General features: G+C 49.1%; 1 protein-coding gene across 1 annotated transcript in view; it reads left to right on the top strand.

Annotated features, from left to right (window-relative positions):
• The window catches only part of LOC138064683 (dynein axonemal intermediate chain 1-like), a 150,322-nt gene that overhangs the window by 117,406 nt on the left and 12,574 nt on the right, over positions 1 to 20,342 (top strand). The window contains exon 19 of the mRNA XM_068928400.1: positions 2,392 to 2,577. Within this exon, the coding sequence (XP_068784501.1) occupies positions 2,392 to 2,577 (186 nt within the window). The remainder of the gene's footprint in view (positions 1 to 2,391; positions 2,578 to 20,342) is intronic.

The raw sequence follows: 20,342 nt of genomic DNA, 5'->3' as shown, positions 1-20,342 counted from the left end.
TTTATAGTGGAACATTCATAACTTGTTTGCGTTTGACCTTCTCCGCGTTGCTGATGGTCTCGAGTTCTTGTCCAGGCATTGTGCTTGTCTGGGCTGTCAGTGGCATTTTTGAAAAACAGCCTCACCCAGAATAATTTGCATTGCCCAGCACTCCTAAAATGATCGTTCAGACAATGCCATCTTTGCTACACTGCAGCCCTGGCTGTGGTGTAAAGGTGCAATGCATTGACAGCCTTGTAAAACAGCAGTGCAGATCTTACTCCTGAAAAGAAACCCAGCTACTGATTCCATGTTGCCTTTTTTTCCTAAATTAATTGATGCTACTGAAGAAATGGGCATTTCCCAGGCTCTTAGGTTACTACGCACTGATCTTGTGTCACTGGGGAGATGAATCATGACCCTGAATTAAGGAAAATATATTCTGTGAAGCCAGGCAATTATATCTGCAGTGAGTGTGGGTCTTGGCAGGCTGATATGCTTAAAAGAGAGCTTATTCTATTTCAGAAACAGTAAAATGTCAGGCACAATGTGCAAGCTAGGATAGCCGCCTTTATTTATGCCTAGAGGTAGGAAACTGGGAATGCTTTGGCTGGAGAGTGGGACCTCAAGTTGCAGGTGTAGATTCAGTATTTGTTCGTGACAGCTGACGTTTTGAATGGATCAGACTGAAATCTTGTTTTCCACCTATGCTTTTGACAACTGGGGAAGGGAAAGGAAGGGTTCTCCAAGCTGTGGATCCTCATCTGTGGCTGAGGCTTTGAATTCCAGTCTTGAATTGTAAGCTGTCATGGATATCTGTCCACTTCTCAAGCTCTTCTCTGTCTTGAAGTCTCTTGCTTTGCTTTGCTCTGGAGGCATTCTTCCTCATCTTGTTTTCTGCATCTGTAAAACCTTTGCATGGTTCACCAGCCCAGACCAAGTATATCACATACTGCTGGACATTGAGTCCTATGGAGACATGCTAGCATGTGAGACCACCTGGGACATGTGCACTTGCAGACTGCCCAGCTCTTTGTTAGGTGCAGGTTCAGATAAAATCCGCCAGCTCATTGGTGTGTGATGAGAAAGTACATGTAGTTATTTGTTACAAATCTTCCATGCTCTTTTAAATACATTTTATAGGGTACAGTTCTCAACTAATTCCTAGATTCAAATTGTGAGCATGGCACAAAGTTAAAATAATATGTCTCATCTGGCTCCTAAGTGGTGGTAAACAAGACACAGCTGGCAGGAGATATGCAACTAGTTTGGTCCTAATTTTCCCCGTATTCCCATTGTACTTGTTAGCGTAAAATGTTCCCCTCCTCAGTTTTTTTCTGAAGACAAAAAAAGGGAAAAGAAACTTGAGGCTGAAAGTCTCCGTGGTGGACTCAAGGTGGGAGTCCAGGATGCCAGAGACCGCTCACTTCAGCACCAGAGAAGACAGGAACGTCATATTTTATTAGCCTTTGCAAGCTGTAGCGATGACAAGAGTTAATTGCAATTATTGGGAGATGATGTTAAGTTAACACATTTACTTGAGTAACTACCACTGTTCCCACTGGTGTCATGATGAAATGCGCATTATCATGCAAGTAGTGATGTGGCAGGTCTGTGTCACTACTGTTTTAGTGCCACAGGTCTGCAGTCTGCTACAAAGGGAATCCTCCTGAACAGGTCTAGAGTCTGCCTCCCTCCATGCTTGCCTTTCCCGTTTAGCCAGCCTTTAAGAGCCAGTGGCATTTGCGTCAACGCTCCAGGAGAAGGATATCTGTGTAGGCACAGCGTCCAAAGCAGCTGAACTGGAGTGGGCTGCCCGCACCAAGCTGTTCTGTGCTGCACATTTCATTTCGCTCTGCTTCCCTTGCTTTACCCTGATGGTACACTCCGAATCATATTGTCCGTGTTCCCATCATTTCCCTTTTGATTACTGATTTGGCTATTTCATATTATTATTAAAGCCCAAAATGTTGGAAAGCTCTGCAATGAAGGGTAATTAGTATTTTTGACAACATTCCTGGCCTTGTTCATCAGTCTGTGTTAGACGGTGATTTAACACCTGGTTGTCTCATTACTTGCTATATGGGGAAGGGGGATTAAGGCCTCTGAGGTGAGCAATGCTGGCTCTGAGCCCTTTCCAGTCTAGGTCAGCTAGAGCCTCACCAGGCCCTTGCAAAGAGCTCGCACCCACAGTGAGGGACAGGCTCTCACCCCTCAAAAGCAGCAGACAGCTTCTGCCCATCCCTTACTTAAAAAAGCACAGAGGTGCTGACTGCAGATGGTAATTCTGGGCTGAGGCTGCCTTTCCACAGGACCTTTTCTTTCTGCGATTTCTCCAAGCTTTGTTCTTCTGCTGAGAGCATGTTCTCACCTGATTAATCCCCTTTTGTGTTCTTTGCCTTTGTTTCCCAGGCCCGTGTGTTTGATCTGAGTGTTAATAAGTATGAAGCTATATGCACCCAGGTAGTGGTGGCCAAGAAGAAAAACAAAATAACCCATGTCCAGTTTAACCCTGTCTACCCTGTTGTCATCATTGGAGATGACCGAGGCCATGTTACCTGCCTGAAGCTCTCTCCCAACCTCCGCAAGATGCCCAAGGTAAGGATGACTAGCATTTCCCTATCTGAGGCACTGAATCACAGCGGGTCTCGTAATGCCTCTTCACTGTCCCTTCTCCTGTACAACGAGGTTGGCAAAGCTCCCCTCACTTGCAAGCAACTTAAGATTACCCCGAGCATTTTAAGTAGGATGTCTGGGATGTCAGATCCCTGCCCTCTGTTCCTCTCCAAGTCAGAAGGCTGAGTTCCTTCCTAGGAAGCAAGGAGTGGTGGGAAGGAGGTTTGGTGTTTGTGGGATAATTGTAAGTGAGAAGGCGCTTTCTCACTGTGCTCCAGACAAGCCAATAAGCTCTGCAAATGTTCACATCTTTCCCAAAGCTCACATCTTTTCCGAGCTTTGGGTTTTGTCTGCAAAACTCCTTAGAACCAAGTGAAAGAGGTCCTAACCCCTCCCGAGTCCTCCTACTGAGACCATGCTGCATGTCCTCTTGTGCTCCTGCATCGTCAGAGCTTCTCCTCTGACCACTGTACATCACTTCTTCTGTAAATAAGCAAGTACTGTCTTTCATTAATAAGAAGATACGGGATCCTTGTCTCAAATGACAGGAATGAGATGCACAAGCCCCTTTCCGTTTTTCTACCTGGCCGTAAGGGCCAGTCATACAGGATGCTGACCTCCCCCACCAGGTTCCTTTATTAGACTTTCTTTCTGGGCTTCAGCCACCCATGAGCTGTATTGTTGTAAAAGACAACCGCCTTTCTAAGCCCGTACAATTCTCATTTCCAGTTGTGTCATTTAATGAAGCTTTTTCAGTTTCAGGCTTTTTAGAATTGATCCAAGAAAGCAATCTCTCAGGATGATCATGTTTTATTTATACATCCCCAAAGGCTTATATACTCTGCTAACCCTCTGTGTTAAGCAGGGTCTTTGGCCAGAAACTAATCACCCTGGTGTCAATCCAGGATATTTTGACCTATTTTAAGCAAGTTCCTTCAGCTGGACACTGCTGGAAATGAGAATCTACCCTGTGCTAAGAGAGTATAGAAAACACAGCAGCATGGCAATCTGTTTGGGGACAGGGTGTGGGATCCATGGAAGAGAAAGTCTCATACATTTCAGGCTTTTTTGTTTCCATCAAAACCACAATCCAAGGCCATCAGAGTTCTTGGGTCTGCTGTCAGTTTGGCTCAGGTCAAGTTTCCTTGTTGATTTATGAGGCCTTCCTGGTCATATGTCAGCCACCATGTCTGTCACTGGCCCTAGTTTCACAAGGGTTCACCAGTGGAGACTGATCACCCACAAATGAGCGTGGCTGCTCTCCTCTACTGAAAGCAGCCAGCTGAGTGGTTAGCAGCACCTGACAATGATGGGTCAGAAGGAATTTGAACGTCTCCTTCCAGTTCTGGTGGCCGGCAGCCATGTGCAGGTGTGAATGTTGCTGTCTCTTAAAATCCTGTTCCTGTGCAAACTTTCTTCAGAGTTGAATTACATGTTGCTGACAAGGCAGATTAAGCTGTGAGTTCAGGAACAGCACAGTCACTGCTGACCTTAAACGAAAAGGTACCATATCCCAGGCAATGTATAAATAGGGTGGAAATGATGGACCCTGCTGCTCTGATGTTATTAAGCTGTCTTTTACTTGCTTGGTTAGGTTTGAAGGGACATTGAACGCTGAATTAAGTGTTTCCTCCACATATAGAGAAGGAGGAGGGACGTTTAGGCATGGCTGCTGATGTAAGTAGGCCCCCTGGCTAAATCCAGCTTTTGTCTAAAAGTGATGAACAACCCAAAGGTAGGTGACATGTAGTGGCAGTGGCAGAGTGGTGGTGGCAGATCGGGCCCAGCCAGTCCAGCTGTCTTTTTGTGCTGCGAGCAGACAGGTGAGCAGGGTCGCTGATCCCATCCTACATGGCTGATGTGGCACCTGTAGTGCCAAATAATGGTGTTCAGGGACACTCCGATGAGGAGGTTGTGAGAGGGTGTCTTAGTAGGGGGAAAGCAAACCTGGGCAGAACAGGCAGTGCTATCCACTGAAATACAGCTCTGCGTGTTTGGGCTGTGGCAGGCGTCCTCCTGTCCACCTCCTCCCTGTGCCAGTGCCTGCTTTCATATCCTTAGCAGCAAACCTCCCAGCCATGACTGCGAGGGTATCGTCTCACTGTGGGGATCCAGGTGTGCTTTCAGAGTATCAGCCCCAGCTCCTTTGAAGGTAAAATCAGTGCGCTCTTTACATCCTTGCTCTGCGCAGCCAGTATTCCTCTGTAAAATGGTTTAGCTCCTCCATCTTGTTCAGGAGTGCCCAGAGCTTGGTTAACATGAGCAGAATATCCATAGGCTTTTTAAAAGCACAGAGGGTCCAAAATTGTGCAGAGGAGCCCTGATATCCTGGCAATCTGCTTGTAGATAGAGAAGCCTGTTTGTGCCTGGATTGGTACCTGGGTATCACGGTCTGGCCTCTCCAGTACTTGATCTCTGCAGAGGCCTTGGGGGAAACCCAGGAGGAGAAGCTGCAGCCAGTGCTTCTGGAGGTAGTGGCCTTCTCCACCCACCCCAATGTCTGTGCTCTCTGATGATGTTTCTGGTGGCTCTTTTGGAAAGGGGAAGGTGCCTTTTGCTGAGGGTCTGGCAGAACTCAGCATGCAGATGGGACACAGCAGCTGGGTGCCTCATCTGGGTCTCATGACCCTCTTGTTTCCCACCAGTGCCAAAGGGATTTGGCTGTGAAGTTTCCCTGCCGGCTTCCCACACAGCTGGGACAGCTGCTCTTGACAGGTATGACTAGCACACTAATCACCCTGTTGAGAGAGAGCTCTTAATAGCCACATGTCACTCCAAACCCGCTCTCTTCCCCTAAAAATAGACACGGTGCTGTCTGCTCCATGTTCTACAGACTCCTTGGCAGTAGCTGGGGTTCCCAGATAGAGCTCACCAAGGAGAGACTGAGCTAACTTCATCCCACTGGGATTTTAGGCATTCTGAATTTATTTTGGTTTGTCTATTAGTTAAAGCCAGTAAGGTGGATTGGTGGAAATGGGGAGGGCAGGTTCTCATCAGACCTTGGTTTGTTCCTCTCTTTGTGTCCTTGAGAGATAGCAGGGGAGGTTCAGCAGCTCTTAAAATAATTCACGGGGTTGATCTGCAGCTTAATTAATTCATGTTTGTAAAGCACTTTGGGATCTTTCGGAAGTGTTATTTAATACTTCAAGTTTTGCAGTCAGTAGCATTGGTGCAGCTCAATGTATGAGCACTTGGCAAAACAATAAGCCAAGGGGGAACCTTTTTTGAAAGCTGTCTTTTCAGAAGTAACTTTCACCAGGACAGTTACTAAAAGCTTCAAAAACAGCCTAAGATCCGATCAATTCTTCATGAGTTTTGGCCTCCTAATTCATTTAGTGGCATACGGGAAAAGGTGCCCTTGATGAGCACCTGAATCTTCAGAGGCAGCTGGGGACCAAGACTCTGCCACCTACTAGGCACTGGGGTTGAGGGCACATCTGTGCACAGGGAGCATATGGAGCTCCCTCTGCTCGTGCCAGGCAGCGGGCATCCTTGCTCCACGCTGCCGTGCCAAGCTGTGCCCAGGTGCTGGACGTGGTGCACTTTATAACCCCAGCTCAGTGCTGGTGTTACACCGCGCTGCCTTGGCACAAGAGCCATTGCCTCCAGGGCTGTGCAGTGCTGATGGGGTGAATCTGGAGTCCCACAGCAGAGGATTTGCAGTATAAGTGTCACCAGCCTGGTCCTGCATTGGAAGTGCTGCCCGTCTCCCTGAGCACAGAGCCCCCTCCCAGGCAGCAGGTATTTTCCCCTGTGGGGAGCACTCGTGAAACTGGTTTGGATCCTTCTGCCTTCTGCTTGGAGCTCAGAACTGGAGTAGAAATGCTTGCCTTATTTTTAGATGGAGCAGTAAGAACAAGTGGCTCTCTGCTGTCATCTCAGCCACTTCTGGACTCCACGTTCTCCTTAAATATTGTTGGGCAGGAATTGTTTAGCTAATTGTTCTTAATTTGTAATTGCCTTGGTGGTTGAGTTCACACGAGAGAAGCATTGCTGTAAGAAGAATCAGTTTGGGGCAGAGCTGTTTAGTTAGTAAATCTTTCTGGCTTCTTTTCATTTGAGGGTTGGAGGAATTAAAGTTTTTTGTCATCACAGTCAGAAGAATGTAGCTGCTCATGGGCTTTGGTTTGGTTTTTTAAAACTGCTGGAATAGCCTGGCACAAGCTCTGTCAATGCCAAAGGCAAACAGGAGAGAATCAAAATAATCTAAAGAGTTTTTAGAAGTGTAACAGTTGGGAGGGCACAGGGGAATGGGAGAAAAGAAAGCAGGTCAGAGAAAGGTTATAATGAAGCATTTGTTGAGGCTAAGAAAAATTCCTTGGCCCATTCCCAGACTCACAGCCAGGGAGGTAGCTGGCCTCTTGGTCTGATGATTGTCTTGGCGGCTCTCTGTTCCTGCCACTGGCTTCTTTATATGGAAGTCACTTCTTTCTCTGTCCCTCAGGGACAATCAAGTTACTTCCCAGAGAGTAAATCTGTAGCGATAGGATCTAGCTGTGGCTCAGGATCTTTGACTGTGGCTGGGCGTGAGGGTCTGGGAAGGATCAGTCAGGATTCAAGGGGGCTGAGAGTGGGAGGATGCTGAGGTTTTCGGGAGGTGAAGATGGGAAGGGTGTTTGGGGAGGACTGATGGAAGTGTGGGAAGTTTTAGGGAGACATTAGGAGAGGGCCTGAAGTCTCTTGTCCAGCCTACCTCCCCTGGCCCTGGCTTCTTTGCAATCCCCTGGGCCCAAAGACACCCCCTCCTCATTCACCCCAGCAGGGCCAACAGCACACGATGCTTTTTGGACAAGGGACCCTCTTTTTGTCCCTGACTCTACCCTGCCTCAGGGGGGATGCGGCTCAGGTCCAGAGCTGGCACGGAGCTAGAACAGTGTGAACACAGGGTGTGGTGCAATCAGCTTGCTGTATGCTTGGTCCTGAACCTCACTGCTTTGTAGCTGCGTATTGCTGTGATTTAGAACGATAGAGAGAGACCAGGAAGAGTTAAGGACCATGAGTTTCTGTTCTTTGTGTTTTCCTCTGGTCGTGCGAACTGTTTCGGTAGCTGTGTGGGATGAACTGACCGGCAGTGGGAGAGGGACCTAACCTCTGTCACTTCTGTCCGGTGAGGTACAGTCTGTTCTCATGCGGGACTGTCTGTATTAACAGGAGGAAGATTAGATAGGCTCTCCAAGGTCATATCAGTCCTGGACTGGTGAGCAGTTTAGCACTGGGAGAGGTACATTTTGTCCTCAAACTTTTTATTTTAACAGCTCTCAAGTGATATCATTCTTTCCAGAGAGAAGTGCTCATCTCTCCTTTCCAACCGCTCAAAAACCTTGCTCCTCTGGTGGTGTTTTTGCTAGTCTCCCTATTTTCATGCAAACTGCTCCTCTGTAGATGAAATTCACACAGTCATTTCTGTGTAGCTTGAGTGAGGGCTGGGTTTCCTTGCATCTCTTCAGGGCGAGCTAATTGTGCAGTGACCCAAATGCACAGAGCACAAGCAGTGCTGGAGGAATTCAGCGTCGAGTGCTGTTGTGCATCATGTGCCTCGCGTACATCGGGGTTGCTGCCTCCAGATGCAGCTTGGCCCCCTGATAAGGAGGCACATGCAAATAGGCTTGAGTGTTGTCAAAACTGACCCCCAGCTTGATGGCCTTGCTCCCTGTGAGATTTGCAAATGCTTTTTGATTTCCTCAGTCACTCCCCTGTTATGTGGACTAGTTGCATATCACTGCTCCCTGTACTGTTATGAGAACAGTCGAGCACTGTGGGATGGACCAAGGGACTCGTGAAACCCTGCTTCTGCCCTTTCACAGCTTTTGGGTGTCAGCTCTGTAGGCCATTTAAGGGCAGATGTTTTAAGTAAGTAGTCAGGCACTACACCTCACTGATTGACACGAGTTTGCTTTAACTCTGGAGCTTGCTCCCTCAAAATCTTCATCTTCTGGTGACTCACCTGAGTGGTATGGAGATGCTAGCACTGCCCCAGGTGTTTGGGTACCCTGCAGGCTGTGGGAGACTCAGGTGCTGTGGCCATGAGCTGCATGTGCCCTGTACCAGCATGCCGCTTCCCCAGGAAAGGGCCAGGACTCTCCTGGAAGTCCCTGTCTTGGCCTAGAGTTAAGATCATGTGAACTCCTGGCAATTAGCTAAACTCAGTGCTTGCCCGTTTGCTTGGATTTATATTTCGGTCTGGGCAGAACTGTCTCTGGATATCAGACACCACTTCTGGAGGGTAGCAGTCTGCACCGCAGGGTGAGGAGCTCGGGAAACACGCTTGCTCAGTGGCCTCACTGGGTACTTTCTGCACTTGCCCTGGCTGCATTTGGGCCTTTACACGCAGAGGAGAGGTTCTAGCTCCTTCTCAGCAGCAGGGCTGGGATCTGTGAGCACATGCTTTCTGTCTTCTCTCCCAGGGCTGACCATGCAGGTCAAGTTTGAGATCCAAGTTCTCTCGGCTGGAACAAGCTATGAACCTCGCAGACCTCAGGAGAAAGCTCCTTTGGGGTGTCCTCATCACAGCGGGCGATGCTTTCCACTCTGCCTACAGAGCCAGTGTTCAGCTTACTAAAGCAGCATCTAGTCCATCTTGTGTCTGTTGAGTCCTGAATGTTTGTTTTCCTGTGGTCTTCACCCTCTGCTGGTATCTCATGCCGTAACCTTCCATCCACACTAGAGGAACACAAACTGTTGCTGCAAAGAGGAGGGGAATAGTTTGATCTCCTCATTTATGGTGATTAAGACCCTGGTTACGAGCAGTAAGAAAGAGACTGAGGTCAGAGAGTTGAGGAGAGGGATGAACTAGGGGAATAGCTATTCCCCACCATTAACTCCTTGGTATGGGAAGGACCCCGCACTGGAGACCTTTAAGAGCAAGTTAAAGGCACATCTGTAGAGACGGGCTTAGGCTGCGCTGAGCCTGCCTTGGAGCAGGAAGGTCCTGAGATGTCAGGACCTGGCAGGACTGTCCTGCTGTGACAGTCCTGCTGTCTGCACATGCTGGTCATAGCGCACACTGAAGCTAGCAAGAGGCAATATCACTTGTGTACAGCTTGTCAGTGTGTGAGCAACTTTACTGTGTCCTGCTAGGCAGATCTGTGACTCATAACTACAGATCAACATCTACTGAAGGGAATACTGATATTCACTGACAAAACAGACTCTCCTCCCCCTTCTGCCCTGCTCCTTCCCCTCAGTCCCTCACTGCCCTGCCACTGCACTGGGAATCCCACTGCCAGGTAGAGCTTCACAGCCCCCCAAGAGTCCTCCTTCCTCCACTGTCCCAGATCAGGATATTTCAGAATCTGAAGGCTTTGGATATTTGTCTGGAGATCCTGGACATATCCACTGTGCACAGAAGAGTGGCTCTACTGCACAAATCCAAATGTCTGAAAGCGTCACACCACAGGTACAAAGAGTTCTGGATCCGGGCAAAGATGTGGCAACCTTAGACACCAACGCTGTTTAGAAAGCTAGCGCAAACCAGCCGGCAGTAGACCTAAAGGGCTTGAATATTCTCTCATGAAACCAGTTTTCTTTGTTTTCAGTGAAATTACTTTTGTTTTGCATCAGAGTACATAAAAGGAGAAAAGAATTGTATATCTCTGCAGTGTTTAGCTGGACCTCAAGGTCAAAGAGCCGGGCGGAGGGGTTTCTTCTTTTCTCTGTCTCTGGTCACGTGTCTCTATCCTTATTGTTGTATAATGTGCCTTTCAATGTCCTCTCTTTTTGGCAGTTGGTAGAGAGACAGCATCAGCATATTTGCAGGTTATTTTAAGCTGAAGTCAGTTCTCAGTGGTCAGGATGAAGTGTGTTTAGTGTGTGAAGTGGAAACACTGGCAATTTGAACAAGAGAAGGCCCCGTTTTAGGAGAACTCAATAGTACTTATAAATTATTGCTCAAGTGCAAGGCTTATTCTGTGAGGTGCTGAGTGCTGTCTGTGGGATAGTGCGTTCCATAGCCTGGGACTGACTTTGACTTATTAATTTCTTCTTTGAAGATCTGCGTAATAAAAGGTTTTCCCAAGTTGGAAAGTGAAGGAAGACTGTTCCACATTGCAGTGCTAGGAGTTTGAAGAGAGGTTTGAGGAAAAAGCTTGGGGCATTTGTCTTTGTAATCAATAATAGTTAAGTCACTGAGCTAAACATTCCTCTTCTGAATGAAATCTAGCGTGTTTCCATCGAATTTGCTGTTCTCTGAGTATTCAAAGGTAACTGGAATCTGAATTTGGCCCTGCAGAATAGTTTTGGTGAGGTCTTATTTTACTCCTTCCTTTGTATTTCTCCATACTGGCACTCTTACGTTCATATAAGAGGTGCTTTGCGCGAAAGCTTTGCATCGTCTTCCTCGTGGACGGGTTGTGTGTGTACTTCAGTGGCCACCACCTCAGGACCGTGTGGAGCCAGGGCTGACGTGGCAGGCTGGGCTTTGCTCCTCCGCAGCCTGAGCCATCTCCTGCTGCCCTGGGAAACGCCTCATACTAAGGAACCCTGCTTTGCGTCTTCAAAGGACTTGCTGTGGGCTAGATCTGAACACCTGTGATCTCCTGAATGTGTCCTTTCAGCTTGCACAGCTCCTCCTGGAAGCCAAAGTTTCTGCTTTCTCCGGAGTCTTGGCAGGAAGCTATTTGGCAGCAGAGAAGTAGGCACAGTGTAGCATTACGGCAAGAGAGGCACTGCCCTACCTTGCAGTCTGCCTGGCTCGCCTTTCCTCCCTGTTTCTTTATTGTAGCTGTCCTCTGTGGATTCATTTCTGTGAGCATGACTTAAATCCTCTCCAGAAAAATGAAGGCGCCTTAGAAATCCCTGCTCTTTGTGTGAAGAATAGCCACAGAACAAAGGCAGAGTCAGCACACATCAAACTGAGCCCCGTGGGAACGGGCTGCTTTCAAAGCGTACCCTCAGTAGAGCCAGCGAGGCAGGCTTTTCGGGACACTCATTCTCCGACTAATGTCTGGATCCATTTATGCTGCACTGAGAGCAGGTCTGCCAGCCTGCAACCTCTTCTGCAGAGGCTATTTGGTGCTCAACCCCCTGCCATAGCTGATTAGGGCTCCCTGCTGTCAGGTAACATGGGTACTGATCCTGCAGGTCATCTGAGGATGAGCCGCTCTTTTGGCAGAGATCCTTGAACAGCTATGAGGAGTGCAGCTATTACTGAGAGCTGGCTCTACCCCAGGGGTGCAGAGGAGGAAAGCTTGTTAGCTCAGTCCCTGAGCTGTGGGTGCATTTGAAGGGCAAGGTGATGTTTTTCACAAGGACGCAGTGCAAAGCAGTGGCTGGAGCCCGGGAGACCCAACCCTGGTCTTGGCCTTGGCCTCTGAGTCTCCTTGGGTGAGATCACAGAATCACGGAATCACAGAATCGTTTAGGTTGGAAGGGACCTCTGGAGATCATCTAGTCCAACCTCCCTGCTCGTGCAGGAACCTCTAGAGCGTATTTCCCAGGATCACATCCAGACGGGTTTTGAATATCTCCAGGGAAGGAGACTCCACTACCTCTCTGGGCAACCTGTTCCAATGCTCTGTCACCCTCACAGTGAAGATGTGGCACTTCTCCACGCTTGGCACCTGTGTTGGTAAAGTGGGATGGTGACAGCCATCTCCCTGGGATGAGCAAGAGGTGTCTGTAGTCACCACGGACCTGTTCCCCTGTGGGCTGTCTTCTTCATGCTTCCCTCTGCCTGATCTGTTGAGTGCTTTGGGGACACATCTGTCACATTCATACCTCAGGCCACCAGCTGGACCAAGGAGGCTCTGTGGAGGGGAGGAGGAGAGGAGCCAAGGTTCAGGGTGTGCTGCTGCCCATGTCCTTCCAGGGCCCAGTGCCTGGCAGGGTCTCCTGCCTCCCTGCGCTGTCCATCACATGACAGTTGGATGTCACAGGCTATCAAGCCCGAAATTTCAGATCAGGACAGCCAGATCCCTGGGGAACTGGTGAAAATTAGAAAGTGAAATAGGACACCAGGAGAGCCTTTGCTTGCAGCCTTCAGACACAGCACCGATGTGCGAGCTGTTGTGACTCCAGCTGTATTGGCCCTATGTGGCCCCTCAGTGCAGTCTGTCCTGGCGGGCAAAGGCGTGGAAAGGGGAGGATGAGAATGCAGGTCCTGGCATGGGGCGGAGGGAAGAAGTAGCAGTAGTATGGACGAAAGGACAGGAGGGCTGCAGAGCTGGATCTCTGGGGAAGCAAAGAAAAGCAGGGACCCATGGGAGTCCAAGACAGCAAAGCATGCAAAATCCTGGGACTCAGGTGAGCAGTTCTCCATTAGCTCTGCACCTCCACAGGGATGGATTTGGCCTCCATTTGTGCTGGTTGTGCAACTTAGGTGGAAAAATGTAACTAATTCTCTCCAGCTCATAGCTGTGTGGTGTCCTGGGCACCTTTCCCTAAGGACTCACTCAGCAGGTGCGGTAAATGGTGTATTGTCCTTAATTTACAAGACTCTTCCCAGTCATGTTTTTGCTTTGCCCCAGTGACCCCAGGAACTCCCCAGGCAAGTGCAGAGCTTGGAGACTTTACTCTGGCATTTTACTCTTCTTCAAGCTCTTTGGCTCTTCCTTCCTTGCAGCATTTGCGTAACTTGTCCCTAGGCATCATCTGGGTTCTCTGGAGCACTGCCTGTCACTGCATAGCCTGGTGGCATCTGCCGTGGTGACAAAGGCAGCAAGGTAGACAGGACGCAGAGTGGGAGGGGATGGGCTACCAGAGCCAGAGGAACAGCTTGAGATTTGGCATAGCCCTGTGACTCCTCCTGAGCCCCTGCCAGAGCCTACCAGCGCCTTCCCAAACAGCTGGCCAGAGTTAGAAAGGGGTGAGGCTGCTGGGGAAAACACAGAGGACAGCTCCTTTCTGGGGGAGCGTGTCTGTCCCGCTGTAAAACCCATCCCCAGCATATATGCGTAAAATGCCCTTTGCATCCAGACCTGCCCTGTGTGTTTGCTGACACTGGGCACCTAGATTTACAGTCATCCCTGCCCCTGTGCACCCCGATGAAAATGCTCACACTGAGTTTATCACCCAGCCCCTGCCAAGCCTCTGCCCCGCCACACACTCGTGTCATCTACCAGCCTGCTCTGAAAGAAAAGAAAGGGAGACGCCTGTGCTGGCAGGCAGGCCAAATAAATGTTTCTTGCTCAAATTAATTTGATAGGCTCAATGGGGAATTGTTTAAATGAGAGAAGGGAAGGAATCATAGATGAATAAAACGTCTCACTGCTCACGGTGATGGAGCTGACGCAAAAGGATTATTTTTATCCCGTGGAAAAAAGGAAGAAAAAAAGAGACCTCCGAAGCAGACAAGAAGGGGGTCTGCATTACGGTCCTGCTGGCTTCGGGAGCTGCAGCGGCCTCTGCAATCAAAGCACTTCAGCAGCTCCAAGCCTTTCCTGGAGGGAAACTGTTACGCTCCAGTTCATTGACTGCTTCCTTGGGACGGGGCGCAAGGCTCCAGGCTCCAGGCATGCAGGGCAGCCTTGGGGCAAACTTCCCCTGCTCTCCCCTCCCTTCTCCTGGCAGGGAGCTGCCCCCCATCCCGCTGCTCCTGATCTAGGGTGAGTCTGAGCTGCTCACTGCCCGTGGAGTCCTGGTCAGTCCTTTTTGTTGTTATCCCCCAGACTCTGTCCCGTGAGCTGTGTCCTTGCCACGTGGTGCCCTGTCAATTCAGCTCTCCCACCACCTTTTCTGGCACTGAGCAGAGCACCAGGATCGTTTCATGTGTCTGGCCGCGACGCTCGCATTTCTTGTGGTGGGACAGCGTTGGCGCAGGAGTGCCGAATCCCAGCCAGATGGGAATCCTTCTCACTCCAGTCCTTTTGGGAGAACACTTCCTCCCCACCATCCTGTGTTTGTGCAGGGAACAGTCCCTGCTCCCATGCAGTATCTTGCATTTATCCCTTTTTAAATCACCTCCTCGTTTTCCAAGCCGCATCTGCAGTCCATCGAGGTCATTTCAAATTCCTATCCTGCCTTCCTGAACACCCGCAGCCTTCCCATCTGTCCCCGTGCCCAAGTATTAACAGAAACAGTGACCAAAACAAGTCCAGACCATGGTCTGCACTGCAGACAACACATCCCTCTGGGCACAGCTATCCAACTGTGTTTTATGAGCTTGTGCCCATTCTATCTAGGCCTTTTGCCTCACTTGAAGATAAGTGTATTGAGGTTGGCAGTGGCAAAATCTTCCTGAAGTCAAGCTAAAAGACATTGACTTCTTCCTTATCCACCAGATCTATTATCTTACTGCAGAAAAAAATCAGATTGTTCAGCACGACTTTTTTGGTACAAATTGTGTTAGCTGGGATGCATCTCCTTGCAGTCACTTAAAACAGGTTGTTGGGTTGTTTCACTCATTTTCTGCAAAGTGAGGCTAAACCGAGGGGCTATGATTTTCCTTTTTTAGGATAGCTACCGTATTTGCCTTTTTCACCTTTTCAGTCCCTGTCATCCTCTGATATTCTCCAAGATCAGTGCTTGGGTTTAAGTCCATTAGGTTGAGCCAATTTGAAGACAGCTGACATACCAAGGGACTGGGGCTGTTGTAGCCAGGACAGTCTAACACTGTAAGCAAACCAAGGCCTGTGAGGAGAGATAATATCTCTTATTAGGCAAACAAATACACCTGGGAAGAAAAGGCAGGTGTAGGTACCATAAAGCTTGTGTTCTATTTTCTAGATATGTATTAGTTGAACTAGGAAAAGGCATTGGTTCTCCCCACTAGCCTGCACTGCCTGAGTATGCTCTAACCCATGGCTTGCTCAGCAGGAGCAGAGATCTCCCTGCTTTGTTTCTGGTATCAGCTGTGATATCCCAGGGATTGGGGACTGCAGGAAAGGGGAATGGATCCCCACTGAAGGATCCTGTTGAGCCAGAAAAAGGCACTCAAAAGCACTCGTTTTATGTAGCTTGGGCAAACCAGAGGACATGCAGCAGGAGTGAAATAAATGAATTATTTAGTGTCTTTCATATCATTTAAAAAAAAAGAGAGAGCTGGGTTTGCTGCATAGCTAGAGTTCATAATAGAGCAGAGCCAGGGAGCAGGAGCCTGACGAACTGGGTTTCAATTACAACTGCTTATTCAAGGAGAAAAGCTGAACTGTTAAAGCCCTGCAGCCTAAACAGCTCCTGCAACCTGGGGGCTGGGAAACTTGGGCTGCAGAAGGAAAGGCAGGTCCAGCATGAGAAATCTCTGTTCAACTGCCAGCCACTGCTCTGGTCCTGCCTCCCACAGCTTTTGGGAGCTCTGGCCTGAAGTAAGGTTTCTTAGAATGAAAATGCTGGGGTGGTCTTAGGGGAAAAACCTCCCGGAGGGATCTGTAATCTCAGCAGCCAGGCTCTGGCTGCCTTTGGCGGGAGAAGCTGCAAGTCACATCCTGCTTCCCTGCATAGGGAAATTTGTTTCTTCAAAGTATTCTTTGGATATCCTGCTCATATCCAGGGAAGCACTGCCAGGCCGGGATTTCTCTGAGGCTGGTGCTGTAGAGAAAGTCTTCTACAGAATGATAGAGCTTCCTTTTGAGCCCAGATTAGCCTGAGGACCAACTCCCAAGGAGTTTGCCAAGAGTCCTGAAAAACACATTTACACAGTGGCAGCCTTGTGGACATGCTCACACATGCCGACCGGGGACTTGCACGTGGCTAGAAGCATTACAGAGGTCGGAGAGGGAGGCAGGAGCGCTTGGCAAGGCAGGGGGTGCCAGGATCGTGTACCAGCACGCCGGCTCCCAGGGCAGGGATGAAGGCTGGAGGGTCAGATGAGGTAGGTACCCACTGGACGACGTGGGGAGAAAAGCAACAAGACAAGCATGAGACCATCGTTGCTTACCTGGCTACCTGCAGAGGAAGAAGGAGGGAGGATTTATAAGAGAAAAGGGCTTGGCGGCCCCCTCTTCATTGCTCCAGCCTTTGGTTCCCTCATCTCTGAGCTAGCTGTGACAGTTGTCTCAAGCTGAGCTGGAGTTTCCCAGGAGCAGGGCAACTGATTTCTCCCCTCCATCCCTGCTTCTCACCCAGGTTGGTTTTGCTGGCTGGAGTTTGTTGGAGGAGGCGCAGTCCTATGCCCACGGCCCTGGGCTCCCCGCGGGCTTTGCAGTGGCTGTGTTTGCCTTGTAGGTGAAGCCACTCACTATAAATTGTCCCTGCTCTGCCCTGAGAGCAAATAAGCCCCAAGTCAGTAAATGGCTTGGGCAGCGGGGGCTGAAAGGTGCCACAGAAGTAGCAAACATTTATATGATGTGGTTAAGGAAATTAGAGGAAACTTAAACACTGCGACTGAGTGGTTTCCCCTGCTTAGGAAAGAATTGTCTGTCTGTCAACATGAGGCCTCTTAAACATCATCATGCTCCCTGCGTGCTTATTGCTCACTTCATAGGCTTTCAACCTTGCTTTGCGTGTGGTGTTCAACTCGCTCTGGTGATAGACACCGTGTCCTGATGCGAGGCATTATCTAAAATCTGAAAGAATAGTCCTGTAAGGGCCTGACATGACCATCCTTTTAAAAATAAGCACCTGATTTAAAATAAAAAGCACTACCCAACACCTGCATGACTTCAGCTAAAGGAAGCTGGGGCTGGCAGATCTCAAAAGGAATCTGCAGGCAGGGATCTCAGCCCTCTGGAGATGGGTCTGGCAAGGTTCAGCAGGGTATGTTCGCCACCAGCTCTTGTCGATAGTTTTGTCAGAGCTCGGAGGGACAGGGAGCTGTCTGCAGTCACATTTGCAGATGATATGAATGTTGGTGCCAAGTAAATAGTGCTGGGGGTAAGATGGTCTTCTCAGAGGCCAACCCAGATCTCTCGGGACCGTGGCTTTGTTTTAGCAGGGGCAAGGTGGTGGGGCTAGGATTAAATCCCATGCAAATTGTCCTCCCAGCTCTGGAGCTGTGTCTGGGAATTGGTGATGCTGAAAGAGGCTTCAGGGTCATAGAGGAAGCCGTGAACTCTCAGCCTGACGCTGAAACCCTGAGCGAAACACAGGCTCTGGCTGCCTCATTGGGATTACTTGGTGCAGGAGAGACACCAGGGGCTCATGTTTGAGGGTGGCATTACTAAATCCATTGCTGGCTGCGATGCACGTTTATGGGTTTGACACTTCAGTGGAGGTGATGAAAAATGCAAACTGAATCTAGAAAGAGCTACAGATCTTAGGTCTGGAAAATGTAACTTCAAGGAGCTCTTCAGGGCCTCATGAATAAATTAAGCAGTAATTTGATCTCAGCCTAAAATCACCTGCAAGGAGAAGGGATTTCCAACAGTGGAAGGCCCTTTAAATTAGCAGAAAGAGGCATAATGGGATTTGGCAGTTGAACAGCAGCAAAGCAAATTCAGATAAGCACCAAGGCATGTGGTGTTAGAGTGAGTGGCACGAGCTTATCTGCACCCTTCAAACCCCTGCAAGTCAAAACTCCCTGTCTCGAAAAGATATGCTCTACCTCCAAGAGGAGTCACAGGTGTGATGATTTTACTGACTGAGGGCTGCATGGATCTTAAAGATTCCTTCTGGGCTTAAAATCTATTAAATCTATTTCTGCCTTTGATCCTGCTGAAAAGATCTGGGATAGACTGGCAGCATTATAAAGAGAGAATCACAACTTTTATAGCGAGATATTCACAGCTTGGCACACACCAGGCAGTTTTATATGAAGAGAATTACAGACTCCTAAACTCTTCACTTCTTTTAATTTTGCTTTATTTATTAGCTCCTGTGTTAAACAGTCAAACTCTAAGCACTCAGAGATAAAAAGGTGCTGTAATAATAGTGAGCATCAGTGTGTCAAGGACGAGACACATCAAATCAATGTTATTCCTAGTCTGATGCTGAAATTAGCCTAGTGGGGAAGGAGTCACTGCTACACATACTCCACTGCCTGAGGACCATGCACGCTCCCCTCTAGCTTATCTCAGGCTGGAGCTTTCCCAATTATCACTGGGAAACAGTTCTTGCTCTCTGATCCCTGGCATTTCAGCTCTCAAATACTCATAGTCCAGGTTCCCTCTTAGTCCTCTAGCCGCCTACCTCAGTTTCCAGGTCTTCATGGATTCCTACTCTGGTTTCGTGTCCGGTGCCCTCCAGGTGCACATCCGCCCTGCCAGAGCATTGGCTGGGCTGAGCTGTGCTCGGCTCAACCTGGTCACCCTTGAAGTGTGTTGCGGGGAGACTGCCCTTCTCCCGGGGTGTGACTGCACAGACCGATATAGCATAAGTCCTTTGTGCAACACCTGTATTCTTTCTGCCATTGTATTTCTTGAGATGAACAGGAACAACCCCCCCCCCCCAACCCTGAAGCTAAAAGAGCAAAAATATAACTACTACATTTCACCTCCCACGTAGCCCTGAGGAGTGAAATGACACCTTCCTGGGCAGCGACTCCTGGGTAGGGCAGAGGCTGGCTGCACTCTTCTACAAGAAGATTAGATTATATCTTTACACAGGTAAATCACGTCCCCAGGCATCACTATACTTGAGGACTGGCGACATCTTGTCCGACCTCCCATTCAGCAGGATACACAGGACACGCTGCCACCCTCACAAACTCAGAATCAGTCAGGAAGGAAGGGACCTTGAGAGGGCTCAAGTCCAACCTCCAGCTCTGAGGAGAGTCAGGCATGAGATGAGACCAGAATGCTCAGGGCTTTATCCACTCTCTTCTAGAAAACCACCAAGATTGGAAATCCCACAGCCTTTCTGAGCCCCTGTTCCAATGTCTGATTGTCCTGGCGGAGGAAATCTTCTTTACGACGAGTTAGAACCTCCCCTGTTTCTGTTTATGTCTGTTGTTTCTCATTCTCCTGCTGTACCCCCCTGTAAAGAGCCCAGCTCCATCTTCGTAACAACCTCTTCTTAGGAGCCTGAAGGCTGCTGGTGGGTGCCCCTGAAGCTGTCCCTTTTCCAAGCTGAACAAGCCCAGCTCCTTCAGCCTCTCCCTGCAGGGCAGGTACTTTAGCCCCTGACTATCCTGGTGGCCTCTGCTAGACTCAGTCCAGTTTCTCAGTATCTCAGTTCAGCCCTTGAACTGCCTTCTACCTCTCTTCCCTTAGGTCAAACTGGAACTTTCCCACACATTAACTGTAAGTGAAGATTTTTACAATCTGTTTTTCATCACCTGAGGCAGTGCACAGAAGCGCTGATGCTCTTCTGAGCCAGCACTGGCTATCGTGTCCTTATCTTACTTATTTACTCCTTAGGAAGTTCCTTCCCTCTTTCCAGTGACCGAAAAGGCGACAACACATAGCACCAGGGACAGGAGGTGAGAGGGTTTCACCCTTGTTTCCTCCTGCCTCCCAAATCTTCTGTCATTAACACTTGCCTTGTGTTTCTTAATTAGCACATTCTGGTTTTGAGCTGCCTGCCTGTGTTGCAGCCTTATGAAGAAAATCTGCTAAAGCTGTATCCATTGTATGAGAGGAAATACTGAACATTTAGGCCTCTAGCTAGACTGACAGCTACTCTTATTCCATGGCATTACACAGAGTCTGAGTGTGATTAACACCCTAAGCCCCTGTATCCATCCTTGGCTTTACAGGTCTCTCCTGAGGGAACCTTCACGTGGTTGTATACCTGCCTTTCTTCAGACTTTTGTTGCAGATCCACATTACAAGTTCATGGCCAAGCTAAGCCAGGGGGCTGTAAAGGCACTCTGTGAGTGGGATGAGCACTCGGCTGAAAAATCATCCCAAAAGAGCAGTTATCAGTGGTTTGTGGTCAGCCTCGGACGGCCTTTCAGAGAAGCCTGTGGATCTCTCCTGGGCGGGGGGGGGGGGGGG

This window comes from Struthio camelus, chromosome Z (assembly GCF_040807025.1).
Source record: "Struthio camelus isolate bStrCam1 chromosome Z, bStrCam1.hap1, whole genome shotgun sequence".
Classification (NCBI taxonomy): Eukaryota; Metazoa; Chordata; class Aves; order Struthioniformes; family Struthionidae; genus Struthio; species Struthio camelus.
The sequence above is the reverse complement of the archived record's forward strand: the minus strand, read 5'-3'. Positions and strand labels throughout refer to the sequence as shown.